The sequence below is a fragment of the Mobula birostris genome, chromosome 25 (genome assembly GCF_030028105.1).
Source record: "Mobula birostris isolate sMobBir1 chromosome 25, sMobBir1.hap1, whole genome shotgun sequence".
Lineage (NCBI taxonomy): Eukaryota > Metazoa > Chordata > Chondrichthyes > Myliobatiformes > Myliobatidae > Mobula > Mobula birostris.
Genome location: NC_092394.1, coordinates 43644306 through 43660011, shown reverse-complemented (window position 1 = coordinate 43660011; position 15706 = coordinate 43644306). Strand labels below are relative to the sequence as shown.

At 40.8% G+C, this 15706-nt stretch overlaps 1 protein-coding gene across 5 annotated transcripts in view; it reads right to left on the bottom strand.

The window, feature by feature from the left end:
* Positions 1-13143, bottom strand: part of pom121 (POM121 transmembrane nucleoporin) — a 66111-nt gene extending 52968 nt beyond the window's left edge. For all 5 annotated transcript variants that reach the window (XM_072243248.1, XM_072243250.1, XM_072243251.1 and 2 more), the window contains exons 1-4: positions 12511-13143; positions 7521-7736; positions 2200-2349; positions 735-815 (exon numbers count right to left, since the gene is read on the bottom strand). In XM_072243248.1, coding sequence (XP_072099349.1) covers positions 735-815; positions 2200-2349; positions 7521-7736; positions 12511-13046 — 983 coding nt within the window. In that variant the 5' untranslated portion in view covers positions 13047-13143. The remainder of the gene's footprint in view (positions 1-734; positions 816-2199; positions 2350-7520; positions 7737-12510) is intronic.
* Between the last annotated feature and the right edge of the window lie 2563 nt (positions 13144-15706).

Genomic DNA, 15706 nt, shown 5'->3' with positions numbered 1-15706 from the left:
TCCAAAAACCCATCAGAGGAGGTTTGAGCAATGCAACTGAATAAAAACAATGGGATATGGAAGAGATACATGACAATACTCTAAGATTCAGTGCTGTGAATTCACGATGATGCCCCAAATCTAAACAACCCTCTCGCACTCTCAGATCATGAAAACCATCTACATTAGCTTAAGAAATGCTTTGTATTAGTATCATTGGTTTGAGGTGTTTAATTAGGATGGCAATCAGGTATGAAGAAAATGCTATGAAGTTTGACTACCTGACAAATCAAAACAAAAAACATTAAAAGACTTACTTCAAAGTCATTCAAAACAGCTTAGAAAATTGTATTATAATTAACAAGAAACACAAGTGTACTCCAGCTATTTCAAATGTTTGTGCAGGCGAGTTCACAATCACAGCCTCTGTTATTTGAATCAAAGATGAATCTGGTGTCAAAAGCCAATGGAACAACTGTTCTGAGCACAGCAAAAGAAAGACTGACGTTGAATCATTAATGTTACTTCAATGTCAAAGCTTTTTGACATTTGTGACTTCATAAAAAGTTACACGAATAGAACAAATTATTTTATATTCAGATTAATACAGTTTAATATTAAAGGAAAACAAAAGCCACACACAAATATCCCCAACTATTTTGAAATTTCATGCAAAGATGAAAAGGGCCAAATTGAAATTATTTGGCCCAGTTTATTCATATCTAGCTCTGCCTGTTTACCCAAAATGGACTTACTTTGGAACCAGTGAAGCTGGAGCTCCATTGGCCAATAAGGGTTCAAATGCAGAATGACCACTTCCACTACTGTCATGGCGCCTGGAAGCAAACCATAAACAGAAAGCAACAAGTTAGACTAACAAGATATGATTGGAACTTAAAGATGCCAAAAAGAAGATTCAGCCATAAGTTAAAACTAAAATCTAATTTTGTTAAACATATCAGATTAACCTCCAAAACTGAAACACTATAGTATCAATAGGCAACTTAAACCAGGACCACTGTTTAGCTAAATTATAAGATGCCTACCTGCAACAATTTCACCTGAAACTGAAGACAATGCGATCACCTGAAAATTGGGTACTGAGGTGGGGTTGGGTGGAAAGCAATACCACAGGATTGGAAAGTTATGATGGGAGTATTGGGAGACACAGATTAACAACAGAAACAAAGTGGACAAATCCAATACAAACAACAAAAGAGAAACATTTTAAAGAATGACAAAGCTTGCAGCAATGTAATGCAAAGGAAGAGATGATGGAATGCAGATTATTATAAAAATATGATGAATTACATACTGAAAGAACAAGACGTTCTTCAAGTTTTTTAAGAACATGTATATGCACATGTCACTAAAGGTGACAGCTAAATATTTAAGAGTGTAGAAATGAATTTTGTTCACAGGAATGCAAGACACAAGAATGAGACAAATCATTTGAAGATGCCATGGGCCCCAGTTACACCATTGCTATCTGTATGTCAGTGACATGGCAAACTCCCAAGTAAAAGAAAAAAGTTGGTCCATCAGATTTCAGGAAGTTTCGTTTGAGTTTCTCACAGAATTAGCAAGTTTATTTACAAAAGATAGAATTTAAAAACAACTTTCATACACCATTTTTGTTTTCTCCACTCAGTTATTATTATCTTACTTCAAAACAATACCAAACAGCACAAGATAATTGTTTTAGACAGGATGGTTAGAAAATACTGTCACACGATTTCAGGAGCCATCCGGTTTTGTTTCTGCAATGTCATTTGTTGATTTAAACTTAATTCTTTTTAATCAAAGCTTAATTCAAAGAACAGACATCCCAAGGGTAATCTTTAGTCAAAAATTGCAGCGACCATCAGGGACTTTTTAAGATCATCAAATAATATTTTGGGTAAATTTAAATCAATTATTAACTTACGGAAGTATTTCCAGTCATCTCATATCCTATCAAGCTGACATGCCTGCCAAGATGTTTATATTTTTAAGGGGTTGGGACAGTAGAAAGCTGTCAAGAACCAGCATGGGTATGTGAAAAACTGAAAATTACGAAGACTACAGTTCTAGATTTGATCCATTACTTTCACAGATGAAAAACGCTACTTCCTTCTCTCCCCTCATCTATCTTCCTCTCATGCCTCAAGGATTCCTGGCAGAACTCCAAAACCCCTTTTCCATGACCCCATTTGCAACTCAAACTAACCTACTACATACCTGCGTTTATTCTCATGTTCAGAGATCAAAGATCTTTCAGCATCATCTTCCACCATTCTCTTCCGACTTTCCTTTAGAGCATTAAGCACAGTGGCTTTTGAGCAGGGATCAACCAATGAAGACGAAGCAGGGGACATCATTTGGTCTAATCTGGGAAATTAAAGTACATGTCCACTATTACCAAAGTGGAAAGTACAAACTGAACCATTTTATACTCTTTACATATCATGTGTCAGGTATATTTCATGATCAAATCAGAACTTGTATATCTGAAAGAAACAAAAGGGGTCAAGTGTTATACATAGAAGGTAAAAGACAAATCACGGTGCAACGTGTAGCCCTTCATCAGAATTTAAGAATGAAGCCACTCCACGTTGTGACTTGATTAGCCTATTGACTAACAATCCTCCAACCATTGTTCACCAAGTTAATACTATTATGTCCACTGGTGGAAGAATTCATGATTTGTAGGTGAATAAAAGAAAAAGCAAAACTTTAAAAAAAAAATCTGACTTTTTACTGCTACCTGGTCAAATTTCCTACTTCGACAAAACACACATCTTAGCTGCTGCAGCTGCCTCCAAGTAGTTTAGTCTCATCCATTTTTGGAACTTAACACCTTTAATACCAAGATTTGGCTGCCCCTCTTCTACAACGAATAGTATGAAAGATTATACTTGATCTCATTTTAGTTTTTAACTCTTCCACAGCTTCAAAAAAAGACTTAAGTTACAGCTTTTTATTTTCCTTCATTGCTATACCAATAAAATAAATTTCTTATATGCGAAGAAAACTCGTGATAGCACTATTTTTCCCTATGTACTGTACACAGCAATCCATTAAGAACACCTATTATATGAGAAGGCCGGAACAAGAGAGGAATTTATTTACAATTTTTCTGAACATAGCCCATGCTACTGTTTCATTTCAGGCCAATGAAATTTTACCTGAACCTGCCCATTCTTGCTGCGTCTGAAGAAAATGTGCAACTCAGATAACAGAATGGCCAAATCAGGCACTGCTGGTGGAGCAATTTGCAATAAGTTAAACACCCTGCTTTAACATATATTTGCTTAAATGCAACAGCTTCTAAAACTATGATACCAATATCCTTCCTGGTTTCTTAACAGCAGATTTATTCCATGAGTTACAAAAACCTCTACCTTAAATCCTTTGCTGAAATGGAGGATCTGTTTAAAGGAAGAAGATAGCTGGTATGTTACCTCTCCACAAGTAGAAATGGGTGGAGGAGCAAGGTGCTATTGGGAAGATTTCCTACACTTGACTACTCAATGGCAGCTGCTGCAAAGTCCATACAATGAAGACCAATAACAGCGATCTTGGCCACAATACAGTCACATTCACAAGCTGAAATGCAACTCCCAAAGCCAGCCAGATATAAAATTGCCCCCAGGGTACTATGTACCTCAGCATGCATATAATTAATATATTAAAAAACTGTAGAGATCTATTAATATTACTCCTGCTGGAGTCAGATTATTTAAATTAAGATGCAACTCTGTATTGTAGCTCATTACATATAGTGAAAACATGCACAAATTCAACACTTAGCAATTCAGCAAAACAAGTTCATCACTTAAATACATTTTTTTTTTAAAGCATGTCGTACCAGACATTCAGCCGTTCTTGTCTGGCACGTGGTGTCAGGGTTAACCGGGTCACGCTATGAACGTCCCCGACTCAACCCTTGTATTTTTTACGAGGCCGAGTGGCTAGTTCAACACTCAACCCTCAACCCGCCACGGATGGAAAGCGTGCTCGGGAGTGGCCCGACCCAGATTCGAACTCGGGAACCTTCGCTCCGGAGTCCAGCGCTGATCTCACTGCGCCACCAGCCGGCCTAATTACATACATAAGAGAGCATCATTGCTCGTTTTTTTTTGGTGGGACAACACTGATTTCAGAAAACCTTCGCTTCACAGGACAATAAATTGTCATAGTTAAAGTTTAGATTTTAGAGAAAGCCTACTCTCTCATCGGCATTACAGGGCTACAAAGTAAAGAGCCACCAGGACTGTCACAAAGGATGCTGAGTGAGCCCCCAGATAGCAATAGTTCAAGAGGTGACCCGTGAACCAGTGCTGCTGGGACACAAGCCAGGGCCGAGTCAACCTTGGCTGGGTCACCTGGGCGAGTGCCTCTGAAGCTGAAGTACACAAAACACCTGCTGGCCCCAGGTTACATCTATGAACACGTGTCCCAGTGCATCCTGGGATGCATCTCAGCATCATCATAGTTAAATCTTGGATTTTTTTTAAAAGATTGCTCTTTCTGCTCAATGTTTTTTGTCAACTTTGCTGTTAAAGCCAAAATCTAAAATTTCAGAGGTGCATCAGCTACAGTTGCAAAACAAAGTTTGTGAAGCCTTTGCAATTACCTGGTCTTCTGCATTATTTACTCATAGTGTGGTCTGATCTTCATCTAAATCACAATTATAGACAAACAATTTGCCTAAAGTAATAACATTTGTACGACTTCTCGTCAATACGGAGTACACTATTTAAACAATCAGTCTAGATTGTAAAAAAAGTATGTGAACATCTGGGGTAATGCCTTCCACAAAAGCTATTTGGAGTCAGGTGTTCCAACCAATGACATGAGATTGAAGGTATGGATTGTTGAGGTACCCTGCCCTACAAAAAAAGGCACAAAGTCAGGTTACTGACAGAGCCTGCTCTTCTCAAGAAAAATCTGTTTATGTACACCATGCATTAATCAAAACAATTTTCAGATGACCTTAGAAGAGTTGTAGAGATGCATGAAGCTGGAAAGGGCTACAGAAACATTTCTAAAGATCTGAGTGTTCATCAGTCCACATAGCAAGAGAAATTGTCTACAAATGGAGGAAATTCAGTGCTGTTGCTACTCTTAACTAGGAATGGGCATCCTGCAAAGATCAAACCAAGAGCTTGATGTTCAATGCTGAAGGAGGTGAAAAAGAAACCAAGGGCAACAGCAAAACACTTGCAGAAATCTCTAGAACTTGCTAAAGTCTCTGTTCATGTGTCTGCTATAAGAAAGACACTGAAAAAGAATGATGTTTATGGAAGGATGCCATGGAGAAAATTTCTGCTCTCAAAAAGAATTGTTGCACATCTAAGTTTGTAAAAAAAAACAGCTGGACACTCCACAATGCTTCTGGGACAATGTTCTGAGGACAGATGAGACAAAAGTTGAACTTTTTGGCAGAAATACACATCGCTATGTTTGGAGGCAAAAGGGCACTGCACACCAACACCAAAACCTCATCCCAACTGTGAAGCATGATGGAAGGAGCATCGTGGTTTGGGCTGATTTGCTGCCTCAGGGCTTGGACAACTTACAGTGGTTAAGGGAACAACAAATTCAAAATTGCATCAAGACATTTTACAGTAAATTGTCAGAATATCGGTCCATCACCTGATACAACAAAACACTGATCTGAAACACAAGAGTAAATCAACAGAATTGTTTAAAAAGAGGAAAATTTGTGTTTTGGAATGGCTAAGTCACAGTCCATACCTTAACCCCAATTGAGATGCTGTGGCATGACCTGAAGAGGGCTTTTCATGCAAGGTGTCCCAGACATATTGATGAACTGAAACAATTTTGTATGGAGGAATGCTCTAAAATTCCTCCTCACCATTTTGCAAGTCTGATCACCAGCTACAGGAAATGTTTGGTGAAGGTTACTGCTGCTAAAGGAGGTTCTACCAGTTTTTAAATTCAAGTGTTCATATACTTTCTCCATCCTGAACTGTGAATGATTAAACAATGTGTTCAATAAAGACATTAAAAGTACAATTGTTTGTGTTATTAGTTTAAGCAGATTGGGTTTGTCTATTATTGAGACATAGATGAAGATCAGGCCACATTTTATGAGTAATTAATGCAGAAAACCAGGTAATTGCAAAGGGTTCACAAACTTCTTCTTGCAACTGTATTAATATACAAACAGCATCAGATCTGATTGATCATCACCAAGTTGAAACTCTGGTCATTTTTCTCCCTACAGACCTTGTGTGTTCTGAAAGCATCTTAATTCTTAACTTCTGATTTGCTTTTACAGACACAAGGTAGCACAACCACAAATTGAGAAAAATATGGAAGTACAATCAAAGAAAGAATTTAAAACTGACATGCCAAATTACTGAAGAAAAATGGGCAAGTTTAAGTTATTACTCAAATTCAGTATCAAGCTTATTGTCATCCGACTATACAAACAAACAACATTCCTCCGGACCACAGTGCACCCACAAACCACACATCAAACACAGTACATAAAGCAAACTAAGTTAATAAAATATAACTCATGTGGTGCACAGCACAGGTAAACAGTAAACAGCTTGTTGTCCTAGTAATGCTAGTGATGAGACCTTAGCAGTGACAGGGAATGCAGAAGTCTCACAGACTGAGGGAAGAAGCTGTTACCCAGTCTGACAGTCCTAGTTCTGATTCTGTACCTCCTACCTGACAGTAGTGGATCAAAGATATTGTGGGATGGGTGGGAGGGATCCTCAATGTTTGGACCCTTCGTTTGCAGGGGGGGGGGGGAGGGTTGGATTGGAGACTCCAATGATCCTCTTGGCGGTTTTTACCGCCCTCTGCAGGGTCTTGCAGTACAATGTCTTGCAATGATGCAGCCAGACAGGGCAATCTCAATGGTTCTCCTGTAGAAAGTTGTTAGAATGGGAGTGGGAGCCTTGAACGCCTCAGTCTCCTAGGAAAGTGTAAACACTGCTGTGCCTTCTTCATGAGTGAGCTGGTGTTGGGGGTCCAGGTTAGATTAATCTATTATGTGCATACCAATAAACTTTTTGATCTTTAGTCTCTCCATGGCAGACAACAACCCCAAATTTGTTAGTTTGTCATGTTTCAAACAATCAGAATAATGATAAATTCAAGATTCTGCTTCACAGAAAAAGCAAAAAAAAAATCAGTTAACTTTAGAACTACTATCAGGATGTTGCTAACTTTACAATACGTAGTTTCTATGACTAAATTTCAACATATGAACAAGCTTTGTAAACCATATTTGGACTGCAATTTCACTCAAGGTATTCAATGGAAGAGATTGTAAAGAAAAATGCTGTATACACATTAATGAAAAAATGTGCTATTTTATCTAAATAGTTACCACTTTCGCATCACTTTAGAAATGTAACCAACTAGCAATGTTTTACACCAAAAATCAAACCAGTCAATTTTGTACGACTCATGCATTAACAGCTTAATTTTTGCACCCATTCATATCATTCTAAGAAACCAGGCAAATCCATAGAAATTTTTGATCATGAAAAATAGTTGTCAGGATTACTTACAGAGGTGAAGGAATTATACTTGCATCAGGGCGTGCAATTTTAATAGTCACTGGGCTATGTACCATGATAGAGTTTCGAGAGGACAAAACATTTTTCTTTTGGTAGCCATCCCATCGGACAGTTGGAAGTGTTCCAGGTATTGAGTACTGGGGCTGATGGATAGGATACCGACGGCGAGGGGTCACTGTAAATTTGTTTATCATGCCTTGATGTTCCCTAGAGACAAAGTAATTCAGATGCAAAGGTTAAACTCTAATATGCAGTGATCTGCACAGCCTTTTAAATATTTGCTGTCCAAAAAGTACAAAAAAAATCACAGAACCATACACACTTCATTGGAGTTAAAATTTATACTGTTCCATATTTGTTTTGTATACCCCACAATATTTCCCTCCCCCATGCAATAATTACCACATTGATATTTCTGGAAGTTTTATGTGGAAACTTGCTGTGCACAAATTGGCTGCTGCATTTCCACATTTACTGCACCTCAGTAATAGTTCATACTTTTCAGCCTTTTTTAAAAAAATACAATGTGAGGTTTGGTAAACCTACAGAAATGCAAGCCCTTCTTTATTCTTAAACCTAACATTCACTCAAAGGAATAGAAACTACAGTAGCAAACAGTTTAAGCCTTAAGATGTTCACTTAAAATGATCAAGCTGAATGATATACTGGAGACTGTATTTTTCTGGCATATATACACTAGAAAGTGGGAAAATTAGCTGGCTGTCAAACCAGAGATACAAGAAACGGCTGATGCTGGGATCATAAACAAAACGCAGCATCTGGAGCAACACAATGGCTGAAGCACCATTCGCAGAGTCCAAGGGATTGTCTACTTTAGAGTTGAGATGGAATATCAGGAATGAAACTTGAGTTGAGATAGTCAGTATAAAGAAATGAAGGGGAATAGTGAAGACTGGAGCTGGCAAGCAATAGGTGGATCCAGATAGAGGAGATAATGAAAGAGACTGGGTGATGATTGAAGACCAGAAAAAAGTTACAGATTATGTAAAAAGGAAAGTGATGAGAGGAACTAGGTAACATGGGGGGGGGGGTAGAGAAACACCTGACAGAAAGGAACAGAGGAACCCAAGTGATTGCTTGGGTAACAAGCAATGAAATGATGAGGAAGGGGAAATAAGCTAGGAAACAGGGAGCCTGTGGAGCAGCACTGGTTAAGAAGTGAGTGTGAGAGAGGATCTTGGTGCAGAACGGGAAGGCAACATTCCGGGAGTGGGGGAACACCTGAAAAATTCAGGCCATTGGATTGTGGACAGAATATGATATTTCTCTCATTTTCATTTAGCCTCACTCTGGCATTGGAGGCCAGGAATAGATTGGTGAGAAAACAGTCATACCATTATGTGCCCTGTCGTAACATGGGCAGTCATGGTCTATTGACTGGGACTGATCTTTGCAGCTTCTACAGAAGTGGTTTTCCATTGCCACTCTAGGCAGTGTCTTTACAAGACGGGTGACCTCCGCCATTATCACTGCTTGTCAGAGACTGTCTGCCTGGAGTCAGTGGTTGCGATATGTACCAGCTCATACGACCATACAGCCCCTGCTCCCATGGCTTCAAATAACTGATTTGCGGGGGGGGGGGGGGGGGGGGGAGAGACGGACATGCTAAACAGGTGCTACACCTGCTCAAGAGTGACCTACAGGCCAGGCTAGCAGACGGAAGGAGCAGCCTTGCACCTCCTTTGGTAGAGACACATCACCATCCTGTCACTCGGAGGGAATGTGTAGGAGTGTTCAAATGGATTGCAACTTGAAGCTCAGCATAGCCACTGCACAAATAACAAATGACTAGCAAACCAATCACCCAGTCGCACTTGGTCTTGCCAACATAGAGGAGGACTCACTGAAAGCATTCGTTAGACGGGATACAATTTCATTCCAAGCACTGGAAGGCAGATTGTAAAAAGATGCTGCACACATCAGTAAAATAATAATAAGATTCACTATTTTTTTATACAACAGTTAAGATAGAAAGGTAACCAAAACATTGTTTCTCACCAAAAGTCATAAACGAGCCATATTGCATTTTACTCTGTTCTGAGAAGTCTTTTGCATTTGTTACTCTCACATGGATTCACGTATCATCTCGCAGCTCCACGCTTCAATACCCCCCCCCCACCTCGCCTCTTGATATTGATCATCTCCCCCTTACACCCCCAGTCCTGATACAGGGAATTGAACTGAATGTCAACTATCCCTTGGCTTCCTCATATTTTGCCTGTCCTTCAGCAGCTTGCTTTGTACTTTAGTTTTGAAATGAAACTGCCATGAGATTCTTCACTATACTCAAGCTGGTTTCAAAACAACTTGAGCTGTCACTGGCACAATAACATGAAGCAAGCAGTACAGTGAATTTTCCTTCACTTACAATGAGATTTCTTTCATTAAACATATTACCCTGGTTTCATGAACTACCAACATATTAAGCTGAACTTTCACATCAAATAAATTATGACTCAAAAAGGCAGAAACTCAATAGTGGTGCTTTATGCCTTCAGTAATTGCTTTGCCTAATATTGATGCAAAAGTGTTCCGACAGCTGTGAATAGGTTAACAGCTTCGTTCCTTTTATGTTCTTATAATTACGTCTGTTTTCAGTTCCATGTACCTCCACTAAAACATGCAGGTGTGCAACTAAAATGCTAAACCTCATACCCTTGGTGAAACTATGTATATATAAAATAAAACAAATTCTTCGCAATCAATATGTTAAAATTTCAAAGCACAAACTTTACGCTATCACCCAGATTCAATGCAATGAAGCACAAAGCTGCAGCCATGATCCATTTGCAGAGCACAATCAACATCTGCACCAGATTTACATATATAACCAAAACAGTAAAAATTATCTGCTTTATATAATATTATCACCGCAATACTTATCTGTAGTAGGTAATTGCTCTTATCTCAAATAATTCAGGTCAGAATGGAACTGCAGCCAATAAACAAAGAAAAGCCGTAGCCCTAATAATCTATTGAGGAATGAGAACAAAACTGATTCCCTCTGCATGTGAAACTGAGAGTCTGTTGCTGATGTGCATTACTAAAGATAATAGTAATACTGTATTTAAGATTAAGCCAGAGGTGCAAGACAAAGGAATAAATGATTGCATTGATGATGTCAAGGTGAGAAAACTTTTGTGGAAATACAAGCTTCAGTGTAGTCCAATTGAGTTGAACAGCCTGAACCTGTGCAAAACATTCTGTATAACAGGTAGAAAGAGATTAATGCAAATACTAATATTCCTAATAACTGTTCAAGTAGTCATAAATCAGGACTCATTTTCAAATAGTGATGTGGTTTAACTTTCTGAAGCAGACTCAATTCAGTTTGCTGCTTCTAGCTGTAACATTTCTTTTCAAATATCTCAGTCCAAGTACAGAATATAACTTTGTGACTGAAGATTAAAATTCTACTTTCCTCATCCCCCTACAAAGTCACACATTTCCAATTCTGTTATTGAAGTATGTAGCAAACCTGTTGAATACAACAAACACTAAAGTAATTTCATGTGATGATTATGCATCTCAACTTTTGTTTTAATAGCCAGGATTTTTGCAGCTTTGATGCTCTGGATAAGTGTCAAAGATTTGGGATCCTTGCAAGCTAAGACATACAGAAACATTCATAGCTCTTGACATGCTCGGCAGGTAGCTAAGCCAAGTACATCACCTATCCGTCAGGTAATTTTAGCACTTCAATGATGACCTCCCATGAGATAATTAGGTAGATGGATTTGTGATCATACTTACAGCTCCCAATTTGTCCCCCATGCAGAAGAGGATGTCATCTCTAATCCATTAGATCTTATTGCAACAAATGAGGAAAAGAACCCCACTAAATACAGTCTCAGCCCTGACATAATCAGATACATCACTTCCATCTCATCTAGTACTGCTGCATCCTTTCCATCAGTGGAGAACAGACTACACACAGGATTGTATGGGGGATCAAACTTCGAACAAACTTCTACAATGCTTTCATTTTGGTCCTATGAACTTTGATTACTTTTAATGGGTCACATTGTTAATAAAATGGGTTAACTTTACTTCTATAATATAAATATTGCATAAACATTGAAGTAGCATCAAAATAATCTCCCTTGGAAAATACAAATTTCAGAAGTACTTCAAAAGAACTTAGAAACAATTATAAATCTAGTCTGGCATCCAGTGGCAAGAAAGGGTACCATCTCATCAATGATGTTGTCAAACAGAAAATCCTTCACTCTGCATTGCACGTGAAGAATTCAATAGTACTGTTGTGAAGAGTAAGGGAGTTTAATGTTCAAACACCACCAAAATACATTTTGAAACGATGACCATTCATCAGGAATGAAAGCTCATTGACATAAAAACATTAGCTATTTCTCAGTCTGCCTGACAAGTCAAGAGTATTTCCAATGTTTTCTATTCTTATTTTCAGCATAACTTTCTGTTCTTGGATTTTCCAAATACAGTCATCTGACCTTCATGCCAATATTTACAAAGCTAAGAACGTACATTTCCTATCAAAAGTACCGTGTTGGTTGTAAACTATTTGGAATGTCCCAAATTCAAGCCAAATCCGATCAAAGCCTTTCTCTAATGAAGTGGCAAATGAAAACGGAAGTTTTCGTCAGGATTTTTTCAATATCAATAAAAAATCTGAACGTCCCACAAGATAGTGCAGCAACACTTTGAATGTTGCTGAAACAATTTGACGAAGTTTAAAAATGAAACACGAGCCTTCGCTCTTTCAGGTATGATGCTCGTAGCTAATTTTTTCAAGTTTTAATTCACATTCGCTTTTTAAATTTGCATTTAATCTGGTAAAACGTTTCCAAATTACGTTTGAAATGAAGGCTGCACATTGGTACTGATTTAATTAAGATTCATAATCAATTAATGTCCATGGAAGCATCCAAGAGCAACAAGAGAGAGTTTGAACTTATTTAGGTCCTTTCTCTCCAACTCTTACCCGAAAGACAATCTCCTGGTGGGGGACTGGATGGGATTCGGCCGACCGTAGCGACTTTTCAGTTCCCTACTGCAGAGCGGGGCCCGCGCCGTGCTTTCGTTCGACAGGTAGCTGCCCATCATGAGGCCGGCCGGACTCCGTTCACTCGCACACGCTGTCAGCAGCGGCTCCCGCTCCTCGTAGTTCACCTCCCACTTCCAGTTGTTGCCCGGGGCCCTGCTGGGATTCCGCAGCCCCTGCTGACACCTGCCTCTGGCACTCCGATCTCTTCCCTTCCACTGCCTTCTCCCTCCGATTAATCTGTCGTACACCACCTCGGCCCAGCGCGTCCCGAGGAGAAATGCTTTAATCCGACTCGGGTGGAAGAGCGGCCCGGCTGCGGGGCCTACGCTTGGCAGGGATGAGTAATAAACCCACGCGGATGCCGCAGCCAGCAGGCCCAAAAGGTACCAGCCCAGTACGTAGAAGGAAAGCAGTAAAGCAAAGCCCAGCCCCACCACCCACGTTATCAAAGACCGCTTGTGTGCGGGAGACATGACGGCGGCTTTAATCCCGTCTCATTCTCCGCCATTCTCCTCTCGCCTTGTCCGCCATTACCGGACACTTTACACAGCAGACATGCGCGCCATTACCCGGCACCCACTGCCGGCGGAAGTCTCCGCCCCCTTCCTTCCATCGCCTGGCAACGGGTGCTGTCGTCATTCGGGCGCGCTTATGACCACGGGTTGCGCGTTGCCCCGGTACCCCGGGGGGGTGAAGATGGCCTCCTTTGCGTTGGGGGTGAGGCGGCGCGGTAACGCAGTGGTTGGCACAACGCTGTCGTCGTGGCTATCCCTCGATGATGGCCTTCGTTCTCTTGATCTACTTATGGGCTCTCAAGTGGCTTATGAGTTCAGTCTTGGCTCTGAAAGTCTTTCTGTTTTCAGGGCCGGTAGTACCAGATGGCAGATCGGGCTTTGGTTGTTGCTGTCCCTCTTTCCATTTTCTTCTAATTCTGCACATCTGTTGGCTTCGAAAGTTGCTGTTCCTTCTTGGATGATTCCTGGCCTTGCATTGGTTTCCCAATTGTTGATATTGATGTTACATTTCTTCATGTTGGCTTTTAAGACATCCTTGAATTTCTTCTGAAGACGTCCTTGAATCTCTTCTGCTGTCCGCCTCTTTTACGTTTGCCTTCTTTAAGCTGGGAGTAGAAGATTTGTTTCAGCAAACGTTCATCTTTCATCCAAACAACATGACCGCTCCATCTTAGGTGGTTCTTGATGATGTAGGCTTCAATGCTTGTTGTTTTTGCTTCATTTAGCACACTGATGTTGGTTCTTCTACCTTCCCAGCTGATATTTAAGATGTTTTGAAGACAGCGTTGATGGGACTTTTCAAGTGCCTTCAGATGTCGGTATGTTGTCCAGGTTTCTGATGCATACAGGAGCGTTGGGATTACCACTGCTTTGTACACTAACATTTTGGTGTCTGTTCGGATGTCACGATTATGAAAGACTCTTGTTCAGAGACATCCAAAAGCTGTTCCAGCGCATTTAAGGCGATGTTGGATCTTGTCATTAAGGTCGACATTGGAGGAGAGGTGACTTCCAAGGTACGGAAAGTGGTCCACGTTTTCCAGGGCTGTTTCGCCAAGTTGAATTGATGGTTCTGTCAGATTGGTTGTCCATGACTGGCCTCACACCTCTGAGTGGGAGCACTGGATTTGCTCTCTGGGTCGGGGGGCGAGGGGTCACCTGAACAGTTAGAACAAAGTCTTCTGTGCTCCTCGGTTTTAATAGCCTGGCCTTCGTAACCAAGAGTACTGAAATCCACAGAACCTTGACATCATGTGGAATTAATTAAATTCACCATTAAGTGCCTAAATAAACGAATCCCTTCTGTTGACAAACTTCTACAAAAGGTAATGGAGAGTGCATTGACTGGCTGCATCACAGCTTGGTATGGGAACACCAACACCCTCTGAATGGAAAATCCAACCAATACATCTCGGGTAAAGCCCTCCCCACCAGTGAGCACGTCTACATGAAACGCTGTGGTAGCATCCATCATCAGGGACCGCCACCACCCAGCCCATGCTCTCTTCTCACTTCTGCCAGCAGGTAGAAGTTGCAAGAGCCTCAGGACGCGCACCACCAGGTTCGAGAACAGAATCAGCTTTATTATCACCGGCACGTGTCGTGAAATTTGTTAACTTAGCAGCAGCAGTTCAGTGCAATACATAATCTAGAAGAAATAAGTCAATTACTGTATATTGTTACGTACCCCGTAACTGGGTTGCCGAACCAGCAGAAATGGATCACTCAGTTGGAGTCTGGATTACTAGAACTAAGAAAGTTTTATTAAAGAAACAAGCAACACAGTACTCTACTCAAAAGGATAATAAATGCAACAGTTCAGCAATGATAAACACACATGCGCACAGAATTAGGATAACAGGATTAATCAAGCTCTATTGTTGTCTAGGGGTAAATGACCGGTTTCAAAGTGACGCAAAGTTCAGTTCAATTTAGTTCAGTTCAGTTTGCAGTAATTGCCACCGTGGCGATGGACAGTGGGGGGAAGGAGAAAGAGAGCAAAACGAATGAATATTCAAGGCTTCCACACAGACCTTCGCAGTCAGCTTTCAGGCGAGTCCTTTGTGATGTTAACTGAGGTCACCGACCGTGACCCCTCCATTTCCAGATACGATCGTTTCCCTGCGGTGAACCTGGCACCCAGGCAAAGGTGGACACACACCAGGTTCCCGCCGATTGTGCCTTTCCACCCTGTGCATCTATGGCCCGGTACTTCCCACCGACTTGTGAGAGACGCACCGCTTCCAGGGTCTTGTTACCTCGGGTGTCGTGTGTGTGTCCTGCCTTAGCGAACTTGTCCCTTTTTATCCCCCTGCTGGGGTATCGCCTGTCCATCACTTCAAATAGTTCAGGGTTCAAAGGGGGAACAAAAACAGAAACAATATATAGAAAATGTGGGTTAGTGTTCACTGGATCAATGTCCATTTAGGAATCGGATGGCAGAGGGGAGGAAGCTGTTCCTGAATCACTGAGTGTGTGCCTTCAGGCTTCTGTACCTCCTACCTGATGATAACAGTGAGAAAAGGGCATGCCCTGGGTACTGGAGGTCCTTAATGGACACTGCCTTTCTGAGACACTGCTCCCTGAAGATGTCCTGGGTACTTTGTAGGCTAGTACCC